Raw genomic sequence first — 22,064 nt, 5'->3', positions numbered from 1 at the left:
GCAGACCGGGAGATCTGTGGCTAAATCGAGTGGACCTAATGCGCTCCGTGCCTACAGCTTCCACAACCCCGGCCACAACAAAGTTTGATTCTAGACTACATGAGATTTCATAACTTTTAAAAACCATGACCAGAGAGACTGTCAAAGAAGACAGCAAAGAGCTACTGATTGAGGAGAATTGATATTCGTGTGAGTTTGGCTGCCACACACTACTGTTATGTACATACAGCTTGTATAGAAACGTTATTTTGATTAGGTTTCTAACGTACTATATGCTCTTGTACTATATTATTGTAAAATAAATGAAGATATGTGTTTTACACCGGTCAACAGATCTGCCCATATCCTCAGAGTTCACACAGAGTTTGGTCTCTCTTGCTGTAATGAAGAGCAACCAGAGCCATATATTTATATGGTTATGGAGACATCATATAAAAGTGAATTGGGGGACACATTCGCCAGTGTTGTTCGTCATTTTTCTTATTCGATACAGTGTCTTATAGGGGGCTTTTTAAAAACATCATGTGTGAATTATAACCTGGGGAGAACTTCTGAGTAGAAAAATATTACCTCAGGGCAGTGTGAACTCTAAATGAACTGAATATCGATATGCAACAGAAAGTCCAGGCGCTTATTTCCAAGAACCCAAACCCCTCTTTTTCCAGGTAGACCAATTCCAATGACCCAATTCCACTGGATAATCAAAAGCAAAAGCACATTTGGTCCGGACAAAGGAAAACCCCATTATAAAATGGACTAAGCATTTTTCACCCCCTATTCCTAGTCAGTTAGGGATGGGTCATTCTTGAATTGCATCAGTAAATGCTGTCCCTTGACTTTGACACCATGAAAAAACACTTAAATGACAAAATACATTTTCCATTTTATTTAACTGTTATTTAATAAGAAAACATATGTAAGTCCTTTATACTGCAAAATATCTATTTGTATGCATTGTAGAAACTACTGGGGGCTATCAAATTGGCTTGTCCCACTGGTGATGTGTAGAGGTGAAGTGACGTGTTTTGGGGATTTAGAGATATCTATCTATTATTTTGAATGCTATATAGTGAACTAAATTATTTCACATTTTATATATCAAAAAAATCTATGAGTATTAAAATAGCTTTTTTTCTTACTAGTATAATGTCTGTCCCTCAGACTTTCAAGGCGGTAACACCAATGACATAAAACTCTCATTACAAAGATATACAAGGACCTAGCTTGAGCATTCCCTCCAGTGGTAAACTGTTATCATGGGAGGGGTCTATATTAAAGACAATTATTAGCTAATAACACCCTTTTAGTATGTCATACTATTTCATTGGATTTCATTGATAATTTGGTGTGTCTAAATCCAGTGTCACAAGGTGTTACTCATCTTTAATGCAGGGAAACTTAAATCTGTTTAACCTAATTACTACCAGCATGTTAAATGTGCAACCAGAGGAAAAAAAAAACTCTAGACCACCTTTACTCCAAACACAAAGACGCGTACAAAGCTCTCCCTCGCCCTCCATTTGGCAAATCTGATCATATATCCTCCTGATTCCTGCTTACAAGCAAAAACTAAAGCGAGAAGCACCAGTGACTCTGTCAACAAAGAAGTGGTCAGATGACGCAGATGCTAAGCTACAGGACTGTTTTGATAGCACAGACTGGAATATGTTCCGGGATTCTTCCGATGGCATTGAGGAGTACACAACATCAGTCACTGGCTTCATCAATAAGTGCATAGATGATGTCGTCCCTACAGTGACTGTACGTACATAAATCCAACCAGAAGCCATGGCTTACAGGCAACATCCGCACTGAGCTACATGGTAGCGCTGCCGCTTTCAAGGACCGAGACTCGAACCCAGATGCTTATAAGAAATCCCGCTATAACCTCTTACCAACCATCAAACAGGCAAAGCATCAATACAGGACTAAGATTGAATCGTATTACACCGGCTTCGACGCTCGTCGGATGTGGCAGGGCCTGCAAACTATTACAGATTACAAAGGGAAGCACAGCCGTGAGCTGCCCAGTGACACCAGCCTACCAGACAAGCTAAATTACTTCTATGCTCGCTTCGAGGCAAACAACCCTGAAGCAGGCATGAGAGCATCAGCTGTTCCGGACAACTGTGTGATCACACTCTCAGTAGCCAATGTGAGTAAGACCTTTAAACAGGTCAACATTCACAAGGCTGCAGGGCCAGACGGATTACCAGGACGTGTACTCCGAGCATGCGCTGACCAACTGGCAAGTGTATTTTCAACCTGTCCCTGACTGAGTCTGTAATACCAACATGTTTGAAGCAGACAACCATAGTCCCTGTGCACAAGAACACTAAGGTAACCTGCCTAAATGACTACCAACCCATAGCACTCACGTCTGTAGCAATGAAGTTCTTTGAAAAGCTGGTCATGGCTCACATCAACACCATTATCCCAGAAACCCTAGACCCACTCCAATTTGCATACAGCCCCAACAGATCCACAGATGATGCAATCTCTATTGCACTCCACACTTCCCTTTCCCACCTGGACAAAAGGATCACCTATGTGAGGATGCTATTCATTGACTACAGCTCAGCGTTCAACACCATAGTGCCCTCAAAGCTCATCACTAAGCTAAGGACGCTGGGACTAAACACCTCCCTCTGCAACTGGATCCTGGACTTCCTGACATGCCGCCCCCAGATCATAAGGGTAGGTAACAACATATCTGCCACGCTGATCCTCAACACATCCTTCTATTCCTTCTCATTACCTTTTTTTTAACCTTTTTTGTCTGCCTCCTATGCCTAAAATGGAGACATTATTCGAGATAATTAATCAAGTTGATTACAGAATGCAGTAAAACAGTTAAAAAATATCAAGAACCTCCAGCTGATCTAGAAGCTTCCCCAACCAGGGTCGTGTTCAATAGGTAAAAAACTAAGTGTTTTCAAACGGAAAACAACCAAACTTTTTGGAGAAGTTTAAGTAGTACATTCTCTGTTTTAAGCATTTTTCTCCCATTTTGTACGGATTGAACACAACCCAGGGTTAAAGATTTCAGCCCTAAAGCAGTATGGATCGTGGGAGCCATTTGTCAAGCAGAACAATTCTCACCAGATGTGTCAACATACCTCCCTGTGGGAAGAACTGGGAGTAGATGACTTTGAAGGTGTCTTCATTGACCACGCCGCTAGGGCACTCCTGCAAAGAAAAGCAAAAAGGAAATATCATTCTATAATTCATTAGAATTCTTAAATGTTTTGAGGGTATACAGTGTGTTTACATTTACATTGTTTACAAACACTGGAGTAAAACAAGCTTATATTTTGGGCTCATGAGGTATTTCTAAGTTATATTCTTCAAGAATCAATGGGTATCTATCATTTATTTATATGTCCAAAAATGGATGTAGCAACTAAGGACTGTAGCTTTAAAGGTTTCTCAAATAAAACATGTTTTCAAAAGGCTAGTTGATTTGAACACAGGGTTTTTTCTTCAGGCCAACAAGGTATTCCCAGTTTGCCTCTAGATAACCTCTGACATGGCCATCCCAATGCTGCAAGACGTGATAAAAGCAATCCTTTCTACTGATGTGAAAGGACCACCGTAGCTTTTCATTGGCACGATACAGTTGATTCAGCTTTCCACTGTATATGGGGAGAAACTATACATAAAAGGCTCTGATTTCATTCAGTGCTTTGGAGTAAAAAGTAAATGGCCCATTCAATGTTGTCCACATCCAAGAATAAAGGAAAATGCAAGCCAAGCGCCGACCAATTTCTCATCCAAGGCCTTTTTTAAAGCTACCAAGCTGTAGACGTCTGGCCCCATTCAGTAAACTTAAGAGACATTTATATGAGTACTCGTATGCAACTTTTCAAAAGCCAGTCTTTTCAGAAAAAGAAACACCCAGAGAAGAGTGTTGTTAGCGCATAACCTCAGCATTGAGATGTGTTGGAGGCGGGTAAGCCTTGTTTTCATTATCGACTTATTATCAGCCATCATTCACACCGCTATTCAATTTTGTGAGTGCATTTTTCACCACAGGGGAAAATATTTCACCCGTGCTGACAATCTCTCAACGCAAAGGTATGAGGGAATAGACTACCCACATTTTCAATGCAAGAATCGACCCTTAGCCAAGGCAATATGGGGTTGCAGGAATTCATAAGAGAGACCATATCAAGGTAGGTGAGGTGAATGCACATAAACACATTGGGTGACATTCTCTTTAAACACAATTCATGCATTTGGGCAGTGGTTTTCTTGATTTACAGTAAATGGGACCCGGGATGCCAGGATACTGTAGCTGGGGGGCAAACGCTTGAAAGTGAAAAAGAAAGTATATACATAAGTTATGTGACGGTAAGAACATTATGCTGTTACTGTGCCTTATTGGGTTGTGTTTTCTAAACCTTCCCTATATGAAACTATGAAAAGCTTCAACCAGATAAAACATACATTTTCATAGCCCTCACATACAGTACTGAAAGAGGATTGAGATGGGCCAAAAGTCACATGAAACCAAAAAACATTAAGAGTTTATGAAATGTGTTTCTTGCAAATACACTGGCAATCAGTAGGGAGCGTTTTTAACATAATTGCATAGAACTACAGTATGGCTTGCATATCAGATGCATTTGGCTGGCCATTATCAACATTTCATTTTTAGTTATTTAGCAGTTGCTCTTATCCAGAGCAATATACAGGAGCAATTAGGGTTTAAGTGACTTGCTCAAGGGCACATCAACACATTTTTCACCTAGTCGGCTCAGGGATTCAAACCAGCAACCTTTCGGTTACTGGCCCAACACTCTTAACCGCTAGGCTACCTGCCGCCCTTGAGTGAGTGTGGGGAAAAGTGTACCGGCCATTATACCCAAAAGGGAAACAGGAAAATACAGAGGGCTTTTAAAATGGTGTCCTTTGAGAGAAAAATGAGGCTTGGCTCCTTCCTCAAGTCAAAGAGCTATACAGTATCTGCCCTTGTCTGCTAAATGGAAATCTATAATGTTTGACATTGAAACCCTTAAGAATTGTATTAGCCTATCATGTAGGCTTCTGGAGCTACCGTTAAGCAACAGAGCTAACTTTTCTTACAGATTAGAATACTGCAAAAAAATCAATTTTGGTTTAGAAATCCACCAAGGACACCGTCCAAAAAGATCAATCCTTGACATGAATAATTTGTTGTTAAACAATGAACAGTAGCATACACTTCCATTTTTATCTTGCCTCTGTACAAGACAGAACTAGAATATAAATATTGCAGTGCATGCCTTTGTATGCACATACATACAATATCATTACTTGTGTCTCATTTAGTAATCGGAAGGACATAAATGGATTCCCAGCTCAAGACACCATATTTACATTGACGTCATTTAGCAGACACTCTTAGACCACAGCAACTTACAGGAGATATTACAGTTACGTGTCTTGCTCAAGGGCACATTGGCAGATTTTTCCCTTAGTTGGCTTGGGGATTCAAACCAGCAACCTTTCTGTTACTGGCCCAACGCTCTTAACCACTAGGCTACCTGCCACTCATTAAGGTCTCACCAACCCACTGTTGGGCTGCTGATAACAATGATAACACTTAAGCTATGTGCTTCGAAAACATTCACAGCTCACAATGTAACAAAGCTTTGTCTCTGTAAAAGGTGCAAAATAAACAGCAGACATGTGGGGATGGTTTCTTATATAGCCTCTAGCAGGGTTACTCAAGTACTATTTGAGAAGGTCCAGTCACACAAATTTCCTAGTTAGCAAAGGTCCGGATGGATATTGTCATTTATCGGTGTAGTAACAAACCACCACCTCACAACTCATGCAACCCCAAACTGTCTACCGTATATAATACGATACATCTCCCAATGTTTGGAAACAGATGACCATTGTGAAATAATAATGAGCAAAAAAGGGAAGGCCACTAAATAAATGAAACATGGGACTGAGCAATGTTGAAATAATGCATCAAGTTGAACAGTGTAAAGACTACATAAGGTAGTGGTTGTTGTAGCTTTCCAGGTTATCTTATGGTTATGAATGAGTATTCATTTACTGAGGCAACACCTGGCATTGCTACGGTGGCCCTGAGGCGCAATACCCCCAAAACAACAATAAAAAAATTGGATAGAAACAAAATGAACTCAAATGATCGTGTCGCAAACTGAATGAACTTGACACAAACACAATTAACTTAGCACAAACAAAATGCTAATTGGACACAAACCTTTACAACATTTATAGAACTTGTACATGCATGCAAAACCGTATACAACTCCAAGAGAGAGAGTGAAGGGTGATAATTGTGTGGGCCACAGCTGTTGTTTCGATGTTTGTGGGTGAGGGCCAACTACGGAAACACAGCTGGTAGGTAGCACCCTTAGACTTTTCAAGAGCAGGGCTGCATCGCCTTGACAAGTAGCAAATCATATTAACACCAGCAGGCATTTGATCAGCACACAAGTTTGTGTGTATGAGTGTCAATGTGTTTCCCCACTGAGCTAAAGCCTACCACGAGTATTCAAGTTTCAGGCAAGATTTTTCCTCAAATAACATCTAAAACTTCTCAGAACAGGCGCAAGATCAAGAGAGGTTTGAGTTGTAAAAGTTTGCACCAAAGTTACCAATGAGTGCGCTCCAGGCATACTGTAACTTTACACCTCAGTGTCTTCTCAATTGTCTCAGATGGTCTCTGATATGACTGAGTCTGCAGAAGAGAGATGGAGGAACAGTTTACCCTGGGTGGGTAGGGTAGGAAGTACCCTGGGACCCACGTGTTTGGGTCCCCAGATGGCTCATGGTTTTGGGGTAAAGCAGGGGAGTTGCTAGTTCTTTGTTGTTTCATAAACCCCTTTTAATATCCTGTGAGTAGCTTAGGTCAAGAAGACCCTGAATTTACCTGGAAAGCAGCCGAGAACACAAAGTGTTCAGTTTTTATTTTGGCTGTTTTGTGACCTGATTCTGTCAAAAGTTAACTGTAAGGGAGCTATGAAGGGTGTTGTGGTGTTAACCTCTTACCCCTCTGAGGATTGTCGTACTAGGCAATACTGGGTATACAGTACACCGCTTATACTGTCTATATAAGCTTGATCTAGTACTGGCTTTAAAAGTCCTGTGTTGTAGGTTACACGTTGAGGGGTCAAAGTAATGATCACATATACAGTGCCTTCGGAAAGTATTCATACCCCTTCACTTATTACACATTTTGTTGTGTTACAGCCTGAATTCAATATGGATTAAATAGTATTTTTTTCTCACCCATCTCCACACAATACCCCATAATGACGAAGTAAAAACATGTTTTTAGATTTTCTTTGCTAATTTATTGAAAATGAAATACAGAAATATCGAATTTACATAAGTATTCACACCCCTGAGTCAATACATGTTAGAATCACCTTTCACAGCGATTACAGCTGTGAGTCTTTCTGGGTAAGTCTCTAAGAGCTTTGCACACCTGGATTGAACAATATTTCCACATTATTCTTTAAAAATTCTTCAAGCTGTGTCAAGTTGGTTGTTGATCATTGCCAGACAGCCATTTTTAAGTCTTGCCATAGATTTAAGCCGATTTAAGTCAAAACTGTAACTAGCCCACTCGGGAGCATTCACTGTCTTCTTGGTAAGCAACTCCAGTGTATATTTGGCCTTGTGCTTTAGGTTATTGTCCTGCTGAAAGGAAAATTTGTCTCCCAGTGTCTGTTGGAAAGCAGACTGAACCAGGTTTTCCTCTAGGATTTTGCCTGTGGTTAGCTCTACTCCTTCTCTTTTTATCCTAAAATACTCCCTAGTCCCTGTCGATGACAAGCATACCCATAACATTATGCAGCCACCACCATGTTTGAAAATATGAAGAGTGGTACTTAGTGATGTGTTGGATTTGCCAAAACATAACACTTCGTATTCAGGACATAAAATGTATTTGACACATTTTTTGCAGTTTTACTTTAGTGTCTTAATGAAAAAAATAATTGCACAGGCTTCCTTCTTTCACACTTAGGCTTCCTTCTTTTCACTCTGTTCTTTAGGTTAGTATTGTGGAGTAACTACAATGTTGTTGATCCATCCTCAGTTTTCTCCTATCACAGCCATTAAACTCTGTAGCTGTTTTAGAGTCACCACTGGCTATATGGTGAAATCCCTGAGTGGTTTCCTTCCTCTCCAGCAACTGAGTTAGGAAAGACACCTTTATCTTTGTAGTGACTGGGTGTATTGATACACCATCCAAAGTGGAATTAATAACTTCACCATGCTCAAAGGGATATTCAATATCAGCTTTTTTTTTACCCATCTACCAATAGCTGCCCTTCTTTGCGTAGCACGCGCTCCAGCAGGTATATCTCACTGGTCATCCCCAAAGCCAACACCCCCTTTGGCTGCCTTTCCTTCCAGTTCTCTGCTGCCAATGACTGGAACGAATTGCAAAAATCGCTGAAGTTGGAAACTTATATCTCCCTCACTAACTTTAAGCATCAGCTATCTGAGTAGCTTACCGATCGCTGCAGCTGTACACAGCTTTTGCACACCAGTATTTCTACTTGCACATCATCATCTGCACATTACCACTCCAGTGTTAATTTGCTAAATTGTAATTACATCGTCTCTATGGCCTATTTATTGCCTTACCGCCTCACGCCATTTGCACACACTGTATACAGACTTTTTCTATTGTGTTACTGACTGTATGTTTGTTTTTTCCATATGTAACTCTGTGTTGTTGTTTGTGTCGCACTGCTTTGCTTTATCTTGGCCAGGTCGCAGTTGTTAATGAGAACTCGTTCTTGACTGGCCTACCTGGTTAAATAAAGGTGAAGAAAAAAAATAATACATTGGAAAACCTCCATGGTCTTTGTGGTTGAATATGTTTTTGAAAATGACTGCTCAACTGAGGGACAGATAATTGTATGTGTGGGGTACATAGATGAGGTAGTTATTCAAAAATCATGTTAAACACTAATAAGTCCATGCAACTTATTATGTGACTTTAATTAAGCACATTTTTATCTCCTTAACTTATTTAGGCTTGCCACTCAAGACATTTCAGCTTTTTCTTTTTAAAGAATTTTTAAACATTTCTAGAAACATAATTCCACTTTGGCATTATGGGGTATTGTGTGTAGGCCAGTGACACAACATTTAATCAATTTTAATTTCAGGCTGTAACAACCAAATATGGAAAAAGTGTGAATACTTTCTGAAGGCACTGTATTTTACAAATGCATAATCATGGATATTGCAGTAATTCTAATATACTATACCTCATATATTTGTTTGTCAGACAATCTCCATTAAAGCTATTACACTAAACAAATATATAAACGTAACATGTAAAGTGTTGGTCCCATGTTTCATGAGCTGAAAATCCCAGAAAATTCTATACACACAAAAAAAGCTTATTTCTCTAAAATTGTGTGCACAAATTGGTTTACATCCCTGTTAGTGAGCATTTCTCCTTTGCCAAGATATCAAGATGCTGATTAAACAGCACGATCATTACACAGATGCATCTTGTGCTGGGAACAATAAAGGGACACTCTAAAATGTGCAATTTTTTCACACAACACTTTGCCACAGATGTCTCAAGTTTTGAGGGAGCGTGCAATTGGCATGCTGACTGCAGGAATGCCCACCAGAGCTGTTGCCAGAGAATTGAATGTTAATGTCTCTACCATACGCCGCCTCCAACATCGTTTAAGAGAATTTGGCATTATGTCCAACCGGCCTCACAACTACGTGTATGGCATTGTGTGGGCGAACGGTTTGCTGATGTCAACGTTGTGAACAGAGTGCCCCATGGTGGTGGTGGGGTTATGATATGGGCAGGTATTAGCTACGGACAACGTACACAATTGCATTTAGCGATGGCAATTTCAATGCACAGAGATACCGTGACGAGATCCTGAAGCTCATTGTCGTGCCATTCATCTGCCGCCATCACCTCATGTTTTAGCATGATAATGCACTGCCCCATGTCGCAAGGATCTGTACACAATTCTCAGTGTTGATTCAACTTCAAACCTAATCACTAAACCAATCAAGGTGTCTGCTGTACAGACACAAAGTTCGACGTAGACAATATTTATTTGGAGCCTTTGTTGTTTCGCCAAAGCTAGTGCTAATTAAAACAGTGTTTTGTGTTCTTGTCAACCCTCCCATCCCCCCCAGACTGCTTGTTCACGCTGCATGAGGCCATATAGAGTACAGTAATTACGCTCAGAACGGTTACAGTACGTTGCGACATTAAACTGCTTCCCTTATTTCAGCCCTATTGTCTGCTAATCAAAATATGGTTGTGAGTCGTGCAGAGCGGAAATGCAGTGTGTTCACACTATCCTTGAAACCCCAGAGACTGTTGGGAGGTTACAGATGTCAACACTAATTGGACATAGTGACTAAATGGCAAAGTAATGAAGAATGGCTGGGTCCCAAACAAAGAAACGTCCTACCGCTGCCCTTTATACAGTGCAGTGACTCGCCCTAGCACATTTGAGGAGACCAGATGAAAGAAATGTGTATAGAGATTCAATAATATTGCTTTAATTTATCTAGTCCTTCCAGAGTGATGAAGGCAAGTCGACAAGGGCAGGGAGAATGTGGGAAGTTTTCAGTTTGGAATCAAGTCAATTGACTAAAATGTAAGCCACCACCCAAACAATAACATCTTCACTTCAGATCACACAACAGATTTCTGCATGTTTTGCTTTTCACGGAGAACAAAGAGTTCACACTGCACCTAAAGTTGTTTAGAGCTCGATTTAGAGGAGAGGGTTTGATCAAGGTCAGCGAAGACAGGTAAAGTGGTCAAGCCTGCTGAAAGAGACAGCTAAAATGTTTTCTGTATCGATTCCATCAAAACACAGGGGCTAGAGAACCCGCAAAAACGGCCACTTACATTCCGTGAGGTGAGGCCAAGTTCATCTCGGTCATGGTGACATAAATCTCACTTTGGGGAGAATGGAAACCTACTAAAGCCAAATAGAAAAATGTCCAATGAATGTTGTCAGCATGTTGGTGTGCTGATATGATTGGTCTGTGTTTACGTCAATCAATATCAAAATAGAGTAAAATCTCACAAAATTGTTACTCTATGACAGTGCACTTCTCTACATATGGGTTTGAATGGGTCTGAGATGACTCAATGAATCTGTATTCATTTGATAAACTTGTGAAATGAACTCATCCATGAGAAGAAAATCATAACTAATTTGTGGAATGAAAAATCCCAGCCGCACGTGAAATTCCTTACAATGACTCATCTCGTCAAGGTCGGGGAAGGAAATGTACGTGGAAAATCAAGCTACTGACTTAGAAGTTTTAACAGCGGCATCTCCACTGTTGTATTTTAAAGTGTCACAATCTGAGATGGCAATCTGCTGCCCCATGCCGATGCCCTGGCTCTGAATTCCTGAGCAGTGTGGAAGAATTGGCCAGACGTGAGGAGATTGGGTTGCTATTGTCAGGAGTCTGGGCTGAGGTCGGCAATGCGAGAAACAACCACAATACCGCGTCTGGCCATAAAGCCGAGCAGTGTTGGACATATGACCAGATCGGTCTGAATAAAGCCCTGTTCGGGACAGCTAGATCCTTGGCCAAAGGTCTCATTCCGGGCACTACTGATCCGAGAGAAAGCCAAACTCTGGCCGCTCGGAGAGGTTATAAATGTCTTACTCGTAAAGTTTGATGTTCAAAAAGACTATCATTCTACCACCCTCGGACGCTCACCTTGGAGCGATGATTCACACCGAAGTCCGAGACGTCAGGGACACAGGGCCAAAATTGCTCAGAATAGAGACTGTTCCAGATTACATTTGTCTGGCCAGTTTTTTAAAAGCTTTCCTGTGTTCTGCCCCTAACACTGGGTTAGGGTGAACCATAGATCAGGATTTTGACCTGAGCGGGTAATAAGTTAAAGAGCTATAGCCTCGACAATGGACAAAAGCTAGTCAAAAGCTGTGATTTTTCCAAGTTTGAGACACTGTCCTGATTGGAAATGTGCCCAACTACAGTAACTGCCTAACTGTAGAGGAGTGATGGGTCTGGCTTCTGCTGAGAGGCCATTATCATTGAACATGCGAGACCAAATTCCAACTTAAAACAGTCTTAGCAAAAGAGGAGAGAAAACAAAAAGCTCTAGAGGTAGGGAAAGTGGTCTTAAAAATGTTTTGATGGGAGATAGGGACAAGGCGTCAGGGGACTACAGGGTGACAATTAAGAGCCGCCTCAGGCATTAGAGAACTTATCAGCCCTTATTTCCAGTCTCCTGTGGTGAAGGGCTAATGGGTAGACTTCCCCTATGTGCATCACAGGGTCTCTGGGTAGTGTCCATAGGGACCAGGGCCACTCGGGATGCGGGTGTCAGAGGCCGTGGGCCTACCCATTTGTCACCAGACAATTTGGGTCAAGTTAATTATGGGTCATCTCATTACGGTTCTTAACAGAGGTGACAAAGACATTTTTATTGTACACTTGCCGCTCTAAAGAACTTTGTGTGACCTGATTGTTCGTTAGTCATTAGATAGTATATAGAATGCATTTGAGGTGTGACCTAATTGTTCCTTGAGTACTCATCCTTGAGTATTCTCGAGTGAGGTACACTACATGGCCAAAAGTATATGGACACGTGCTCATCGAACATCTCATTCCAAACTCATGGGCATTAATATGGAGTTGGTCACCCCTTTGGTGCTATAACAGCCTCCACTCTTCTGGGAAGGCTTTCCACTAGATGTTGGAACGTTGCTACGGGGACTTGCTTCCATTTAGCCACAAAAGCATTTGTGAGGTCAGGCACTGATGTTGCGCGATTAGGCCTGGCTCGCAATCGGACTTCCAATTCATCCCAAAGGTGTTTGATGGGGTCGAGGTCAGGGCTCAGTGCAGGCCAGTCAAATTCTTCCACACCGATCTCAGCAAACCATTTCTGGATGGACCTCGCTTTGTGCATGGGGGAATTGTCATGCTGAAACAGGAAACGGCTTTCCCCAAACTAGAATGTCATTGTAGGCTGTAGCGTTAAGATTTTCCATCACTGGAACTAAGGGTCCTAGCCAGAACCATGAAAAACAGCCCCAGAACATTATTCCTCCTCCACCAAACTTTACAGTTGGCACTATGCATTCGGGCAGGTAGCGTTCTCCTGGCAACCCCCAAACCCAGTTTTGTCCGTCGGACTGCCAGATGGTGAAGCGTGATTCATCACTCTAGAGAACGCATTTCCACTGCTCCAGTGTCCAATGGCGGTGAGCCAACACTCTGGATAACATGAAAACAGCTCTGCTAGGGCGAGTAAAATGGTCAGAGTGAGCTGTTCTCTCATCTGTGTCTGGAAGTAGCTAGCAAGCTAGCCAACGTTAGCCAGTTAGCTTGGGTGCTTGACTACTGTTGTTAGGTCAGAATGCTCGGATCAACCATACTCCTCAGCCAGAGCGTCCAGTGTGCTCTAAGAACACTCCGAGAGTAAAATGCTTTGAATTTACGAACGGACAATCTGACAACGTTCTGAGTTTACGAACGCCCAGAGCACACTCTGGCACTCCAGATGACATTTATGAACATACCCATAGTATAAACCAGCCTTTAGTCTTGAAATCTTTGGTTGTTTAGTACATGCCCTCACATGTGAATCCTTAAAGAGATGGGTGGGGCTAAAGCTTAAGAGGTTGTGAACGATGCTGAATGGTTGTAGACAAAGAAGAGCTCTCCAGTAGGTGTACCAAAACATTCCAAGGGCCATGTCTCAGAAGTGAGGTTACAAGTTTATCAACTTTCAAAGCATAATTACTTTCCCATTGTTCCTCAAATACAGTGTATGATATACCATATACCAAGTCTCTACTTTAATAAAATGAAAAAAACATTTTTTATCTAAATTTGCAACATAAGACGGAATCGAGCCGGTCGGTCACATACAGTTGAAGTCGGAAGTTTACATACACCTTTGCCAAATACATTTAAACTCACCTTTTCACAATTCCTGACATTTAATCCTAGTAAAAATTCCCTGTTTTAGGTCAGTGTCGTGTCTTTGTCATCATTAAACTGAAGACTGTTAGTTTATCAAATCAATTCTCTGTAATTATTATTACGTGATTATTCTAATCATGTAAATGTAATTAACTAGGAAGTCGGGGCACCAAGGAAAATATTCAGATTACAAAGTTATAATTTTCCTAATACAACTTTTCAGATATTTTAATATCTGATCAATTAGTCTTCTAATTAATGAATTATTCTTTACCTCACATTAGTCGAATTCCAAACGTCGTATCAATTGTTGGTTATCTGCACAAACCCAGTCTTCACTATGAATCATCCATACATCAATTGTCTCAATAATTTATTTATTAACTAACTAAATAATCACAGAAATGCACACACAAACAAAGTAGATATGGTTACAAGGAAATGATAGGGGATGTGCCCTAGTGGGCTAAACCGGTATCGCGGCTTGGTAGACAAAAGGGACTGAGAAGGGCGCGAAAGATAAAAGACACTACAAAGTTGATAATTATAACAACTGAAATGCGAATCCTTTGCACATGAATGCTCACTCATTCGGGAACAATTGCAATCAATATATATATTTACGCTCAGTATGTCACGTGATCTCTGTTGGAATCGTCCTTCTTTCTAGTTGGAAGGTCATCCGCCCGTCTTTCGTGGTTAGAATGGACACTTCAGAGTCCCATTCAGAAATATGGTTATAGAATAGATGTTTCGGCGGTTGTCGGCCTTCACATTCAATGGTATGGAATTCCTACCTGCAGACCAGTAATTAGTATCAAAGATTTGCTCTTGTTCTGTCGGTATCGATAGTCTCAGAGTTTCAACAACCATTACGACATTAGCTTATACTCAGGTTTATGGTCTCGACTCAAACCTTAGCCCTCTCAGTTATCGAGGTAAGCTGGTCTGAAGGGAATTCCTCCCGGTGGGTGTTATATTCGTAACAGTAGAAAGGGGCTGTCCCATGACGCCAGATCAATGTCTGTGCTCATGGGGCGGGCCAAGGATTTAGTTAAACTCCAAAGGGAATTGGAATTTCCTTCATTGAACAGTTTAAAATCACATTACATAATTTCACAAATAGATTCATCTTTACTCATTCATTTTATACAACAATTAGATGCAAGCCTCACAACTGAGACTATTGTATAAACAGAGTTATGGTAATGTGGCTGTATTGTCCTGAGGTCACCAAATTGTATAAAACGGACCAGTTCATAGCTGGCTACTTCACCGACCATTTATACCTTCTCTAGTACATGGATATTGTTCAGTTCTCAAGTTCTGTGATGTGGAAGGAGTTCCTTTGTTCTCTCTATGAAAACTCACTCTCTCTTATACTCTGGCCATGAGGAGAGAACTCCTCTAGGAATTTCTGACCTGCCTAACAGAGCCTGTTGGTAGGGGGAAGACAGAGAGGTGGTGAGAGAGAGAGGGGGATGGTGCAGAGAGAGGGGGATGGTACTCGCTATCCCCAAAGAGGGCAACGTCATGACATCAGTTAGGATCACCACTTTATTTCAAGAATGTGAAATGTCAAAATAATAGTAGAGAGAATGATTTATTTCAGCTTTTATTTCTTTCATCATATTCCCAGTGGGTCAGAAGTTTATATACTCAATTAGTATTTGGTAGCATTGTTTTTAAATTGTTTAACTTGGGTCAAACGTTTCGGGTAGCCTTCCACAAGCTTCCCACAATAAGTTGGGTGGATTTTGGCCCATTCCTGCTAACAGAGCTGGTGTAACTGAGTCAGGTTTGAAGGCCTCCTTGATCGCACACACTTTTTCAGTTCTGCCCACAAATTTTCGATAGGCTTGAAGTTAGGGCTTTGTGATGGCCACTCCAATACCTTGACTTTGTTGTCCTTACGCGATTTTGCCACAACTTTGGAAGTATGCTTGGGATTATTGTCCATAAGGATACCCATTTGCGACCAAGCTTTAACTTCCTGACTGATGTCTTGCGATGTTGCTTCAATATATCCACATAATTTTCCATCTTCATGGTGCCATCTATTTTGTGAAGTGCACCAGTGCCTCCTGCAGCAAAGCACACCCACAACATGATGCTGAAACACCCGTACTTCACGGTTGGGATGGTGTTCTTCGGCTTTCAAGCATCCCCCTTTTCCTCCAAATATAACGATGGTCAATATGGCCAAATAGTTCCATTTTTGTTTCATCAGAGCAGAGGACATTTCTCCAAAAAGTATTATCTTTGCCCCAATGCACAGTTGCAAACCATAGTCTGGCTTTTTTATGGCGGTTTTGGAACAGTGGCTTCTTGCTTGCTGAGCGGCCTATCAGGTTATGTCGATATAGGACTCGTTTTACTGTGGATGTAGATACATACGTACCTGTTTCCTCCAGCATTTTCACAAGGTCCTTTGCTGTTGTTCTGGGATTGATTAGCACTTTTCGCACCAAAGTACGTTTATCTCTAGGAGACAGAACACGTCTCCTTCCTGAGCGGTGTGACGGCTGCATGGTCCCATGTTGTTTATTTTTGCGTACTATTGTTTGTACAGATGAACGTGGTAGCTTCAGGCGTTTGGAAAATGCACCCAAGTATGAACCAGAGTTTTTGTTTGTGTTCTTGGCTGATTTATTTTGATTTTCCCTTGATGTCAAGCAAAGAGGCACTAAGTTTGAAGGTAGGCCTTGAAATACATCCACAGGTACACCTCCAATTAACTCAAATGATGTCAATTTGCCAATCAGAAGCTTCTAAAGCCATGACCTCATTTTCTGGAATTTTCAAATTTTCCAAGCTGTTTAAAGGCACAGTCAACTTAGTGTATGTAAACTTCTGACCCACTGGAATTGTGATACAGTGAATTATAAGTGAAATAATCTGTCTGTAAACAATTGTTGGAAAAATGACTTGTGTCATGCACAAAGTTGCCAAAACTATAGTTTGTTAACAAGACATTTTTGGAGTGGTTGAAAAACGAGTTTTAATGACTCCAACCTAAGTATATGTAAACTTCCAAATTCAACTGTGTGTACAATGTGGACCCAGAGGATAGCACTCAAAATTATTAATTAAAACTTGTTTCCAAAGTGGTCCTCAATGGTAAGAACGATCTAAGAATGGAAACACGAGTCTGACTACATGTATATTTGGAGGAGGGCATTTACGGAGAGACAGAAAAGAGAATGCATGTTCTCATTATTGGCATTTTGGATGCGTGGTTAAACTGGCCCACTTACGTTCTTGAAGCCTCGGTAGAGGATCTGCAGCTCCTTGCGGTTGAAGCGGGTCAGGGCCTCCAGTTGCTCCAGGCCCTCGGGGCGATGGCGGACGGCTGAAAGCTCCAACTCATCCTCCACGCTGTCTGGAGAGGAGGAAGAAGGAGTGAGACATTCAGAAGCTGAAGACAACTGGCTACATTTCACGCATAAGAGAAAGGATTGTGTACTGTCCTTACAAACTCAGGAAAAAAGAAACATCCCTTTTTCAGGACCCTGTCCTTCAAAGATATTTAGTAAAAATCCAAATAACTTCACAGATCTTCATTGTAAAGGGTTTAAACAGTGTTGTTCAATGAACCATAAACAATTAATGAACATGCAGGTCACAGTTATGAAAACTTAGGACACTAAAGAGGCCTTTCTACTGACTCTGAAAAACACACACAAAAAAAGATGCCCAGGGTCCCTGCTCATTTGCGTGAATGTGCCTTAGGCATGCTGCAAGGAGGCATGAGGAATCCAGATGTGGCCAGGACAATAAAATTGCAATGTCCGTACTGTGAGACGCCTAAGACAGTGCTACAGGACGGACAGCTGAGAGTCCTCGCAATGGCAGACCACGAGTAACAACACCTGCACAGGATCAGTACATCCGAACATCACAACTGCGGGACAGGTACAGGATGGCAACAACTACTGCCCGAGTTACACCAGGAATGCACAATTTCTCCATCAGTGCTCAGACTGTCCGCAATAGGCTGAGAGAGGCTGGACGGAGGGCTTGTAGGCCTGTTGTAAGGCAGGTCCTCACCAGACATCACATACAACAACGTCGACTATGGGCACAAACCCACCATCGCTGGACCAGACAGGACTGGCAAAAAGTGCTCTTTACTGACGAGTCCCAGTTTTGTCTCACCAGGGGTGATGGTCGGATTCACATTTATCGTCGAAGGAATGAGTGTTACACCAAGGCCTGTACTCTGGAGCGGGATCGATTTGGACGTGGAGGCTCCGCATGGTCAGGGGCGGAGTGTCACAGCATCATCGGACTGAGCTTGTTGTCACTGCAGGCAATCTCAATCCTGTGCTTTACAGGGAAGACATCCTCCTCCCTCATGTGGTACCCTTCCTGCATCCTGCCATGACCCTCCAGCATGACAATGCCACCAGCCATACTGCTCGTTCTGTGCATGATTTCCTGCAAGACAGGAATGTCAGTGTTCTGCCATGGCCAGCGAAGAGCCCGGATCTCAATCCCATTGAGCACGTCTGGGACATATTTGATCAGAGGGTGAGGGCTAGGGCCATTCCCCCCAGAAATGTCCGGGAACTTGCAGGTGCCTTGGTGGAAGAGAGGGGTAACATCTCACAGCAAGAACTGGCAAATCTGGTGCCGTCCATGAGGAGGAGATGCACTGCAGTACTTAATGCAGCTGGTGGCCACATGAGATACTGACTGTTACTTTTGATTTTTACCCCCCTTTGTTCAGGGACACATTATTCCATTTCTGTTAGTCACATGTCTGTGGAACTTGTTCAGTTTATGTCTCAGTTGTTGAGTTTATTTCAGTCAGTTGTGCCACAAAGATCACACAACCCTGAATCACCCTCTAAGCACAGAGATTAGAAGTGTGTAGTTTATACTACCCATGTTAATCAAATAATTTAGAAGAAACACTAGTTCTCTATCTATTAAACCATCGTTTTTTTTTATAGCAGCAGCAGGGTTAATGGGACTACGATTTAAGTGTCAAACAGTTCTTATAAAGATGCTAACTCTGGATCCTTAAGTACTGCGGTTATTATCCAGCCACAGTTACGCAGGGCACGTGTCCAGCCACTCCAGGGGGCCTCCAACCAATTTTTTACATGATTTTTATTTTGAGGGGTTGTGGGCCCCCCAGATAGCATATGATAGCAAAATGTTTATAATTGCAGAAAATGTGCTGTAAAACTGTAAGATTCTCACTCAGCCTCATGGCAAAATGTGTAGAATAACAGGAAATTTGCTTTAAATCTGCAAAATATTCTCATAGCCTCATGACAAAACGTGTAGAATAGAAATGTTTTCAACACAAATGCAGGAAGTTAGCCATTTACCTAAAACAAAATCTGTTTTCATAAAGGAGGTCGGTGCCCGGGGCCCCAAATGCAGTAGTCCGGTTCTGTGGGGAAAGCATACCATGTAGTCCCCACTTAAATGCAGTGGCTTTAATGTGACTTCTGAACCAACTATCCACCATAGTCAGCCAAAGGAGACTTTAGCCAAAATTAAATGTTGTAGTATTACAGCACAGGAGCAAATACACACATTTGTATCACCCCTGTTGCTAATGAAATCCAATTAATATGCTATTCACGCAAAGGACACCAATGGTTTAAAGGCCTACAGACAATTGAATTTCAGCCCCACAGTATCAGTCTCAGTAGAGTAAGAATATAGGCTAGTAGCGTGCCGTCATTGTCAGTTTAGCCATACCCACTTGATGATCACTACAATTGGACATTATTTGACATTAGCCTTAAGGGTCAGCTTCAAGCACACTTCAAAAGCCAACCAATCGAGGAACCTCTTTTCTTTTCACATCCTCCCCTTGTCCCTTCATTAGAAAACCTTACATGACAAAACAGAGCAAAACCCCCCAAAACGGTTGCCGGTGTCCCGATCTCTCCTACGAAATATCACGGCAGCGAGGTAATTAGTGTTAGAGACCTAAGAACACAGCCCCTCTGGCAAAGAGCCTCCTCAAGATGAGGGCTGCTGAACCCTGAGAAACACTTTAATGGGCCTGTAATGATGACACCCGCCGTCTCGGCCCTGTCACCGCTAGCGGTTGTCCTCGGAGCTAAGCGCTTGACTCGTCTCGCTTGCACACACACACACACACACACACACACACACACACACACACACACACACACACACACACACACCTGAGATATGACAGCATCTCGCCAACCCTCATTAGCCTAAAAGACCACGTCTCCTCTCAGTCCTTGATTAACCTGCCGCAATGGAGCTGGGCCCCAACAGGGTGGGTGTGTGTCTACGAGCATGGGATGGGTGAGTGAAGACACATCATTTGTTTCGGAGTCTGAGAGTTTCCCTTATGATGCTGGTGAAAACCCTATGCTCACTCTCCAAAAGAATACAATATCTAGTGGTCCTATTCATAAAGCTAATGTAAACAGGCTCACCCTTCTCGTGATGCTGAATCAATTGCTGCCGTCACACACACTGTCAAGTCAATGTCCTGTCCACTGAGCGTGTTGGTGCTCCACAAAGTGAGGTAAGACACCGCGTGACAGGTGATTCATCAAAAGAGTGCAATGGAGTCGGCCTCTGCATGTCGCTGGATAAATGATTAAAGAAAGTTCTATCCAAAGGCATTATTTGCAATGGCTTATATTTATTCATTTTTGTTTTGTTTTTCCTCAAACTTTTACTTTTGTACACACACAGGGACAGTCGCATCAACCAGACAACCCAGATGAATGATTCACCAGTTTCTACTGACTCATAGTTATGACATCATCATAGAGTTTCAATTACTGTTTATCCCATGGACAATAAAGTCCCCCCCCCAGGTATATAGCAAACAGGTAGCATCAGACCTAACCCAGTGCATTGACATCTTCCATATTGACATTTGCATGTCTTTTGCCATGCACCTTCTCTTCACTCTTTGAAGTTTGAATATTATTTGAAAAGGGAGGGATTACACATTTTTGTAGAAGGTAAAGTAGGGATTATGTCTCTTCAAAAATGTTTCCTTGCAATTGGTGCCAGTGGCCAGCCACAGAAGACGAGGGCATCAGTGAGCAGACAGAGAAGCAATGTTTCTGTCAAAAACCACACTGACTGTACTGCAGTACAGGGCTGGGGTCAATTCGAATTGAAGGCAGTCAATTCAGGAAGTGATTTGAATTAAAACATTTTAAATAATAAAACATTTTGAAATAAATAACTTGTACTTTACAGTTTATTGAGAATGTATTGAAAGTATACACCTTTTTTTCAATTATTGAATTGGAATTTCAGTTTACTGAATTGACCCCAGAGAGAAGGGAGGAAGGATAACAGGGGGAAAGAGAGATAAAGAGAGTGTGAAAGACTTGCTTTGGCTACTGGTAGATGACTTTTTGGCAGAGGAGCAAGGAAAGAGCTTCATGAGCCGAGCTCTGACGCCGCGCCTGTGGTCGTTCTGGGGGCAGACGTAACCTAGGAGATACAGCATGGTGAGTGTCACAGTTACCAGGGCAACTGGTGGCTGCAATGCATGCTGGGAGACAAAGTGAATGGGGAAGGGAGATGTTGGAGTGCAAGCAGTGGAGATCAGTTACTGTCACAAAGAACTCTCAGGACAACAACACTGGAGTGCATTTACCTGCAATGTGCAAACATTCAGATTCAGCACTCATGTATTATTAAAGGGAAATTAAATCTCAGATCTGGGCACAAATGATCATCAAAGTGGACGCATCTCATGTCAGCCATTATGACCAAGCCTAGGCAGCTTGGTCTCACCATTAATTCAGTAAAATATTGTTGTTTGAAATTGGCTTTCAAATGTAAAAGACATTGCAATGCAAAAACGATTCACTTCAGTATGGCAGCCAATGCCGATACATACAGTACCTACATCCGAGATGCAACTCTCAGCAGTAATCCATCCAACTGACAGTGTAAGGCCTGCTCCATGAACCCAGTCATTATATTACATAACGTATTAATATACTGTAATATCGTGGCACTGGGTCATCACCGTAAGAGGGGCTTTCAATATGATCTGGAGCATGTGACCTTAGGGTCAGACAGCAATCCAGTACCTCATCATCTATCAAACTCATTTCACACACAGT

At 41.9% G+C, this 22,064-nt stretch overlaps 1 protein-coding gene across 4 annotated transcripts in view; it reads right to left on the bottom strand.

Annotated features, from left to right (window-relative positions):
- Positions 1 to 22,064, bottom strand: part of LOC115198252 (Kv channel-interacting protein 4) — a 254,968-nt gene that overhangs the window by 7,548 nt on the left and 225,356 nt on the right. For 3 of the 4 annotated variants that reach the window (XM_029760062.1, XM_029760059.1, XM_029760061.1), the window contains exons 2-3: positions 17,217 to 17,341; positions 3,120 to 3,189 (exon numbers count right to left, since the gene is read on the bottom strand). In XM_029760062.1, coding sequence (XP_029615922.1) covers positions 3,120 to 3,189; positions 17,217 to 17,341 — 195 coding nt within the window. Of the gene's footprint in view, positions 1 to 3,119; positions 3,190 to 17,216; positions 17,342 to 21,321; positions 21,424 to 22,064 lie in introns of all 4 variants that reach the window. The other variant, XM_029760060.1, reaches the window with a different exon arrangement.

Source organism: Salmo trutta, chromosome 8 (assembly GCF_901001165.1).
Source record: "Salmo trutta chromosome 8, fSalTru1.1, whole genome shotgun sequence".
NCBI classification, from domain to species: Eukaryota; Metazoa; Chordata; class Actinopteri; order Salmoniformes; family Salmonidae; genus Salmo; species Salmo trutta.
The sequence above is the reverse complement of the archived record's forward strand: the minus strand, read 5'-3'. Positions and strand labels throughout refer to the sequence as shown.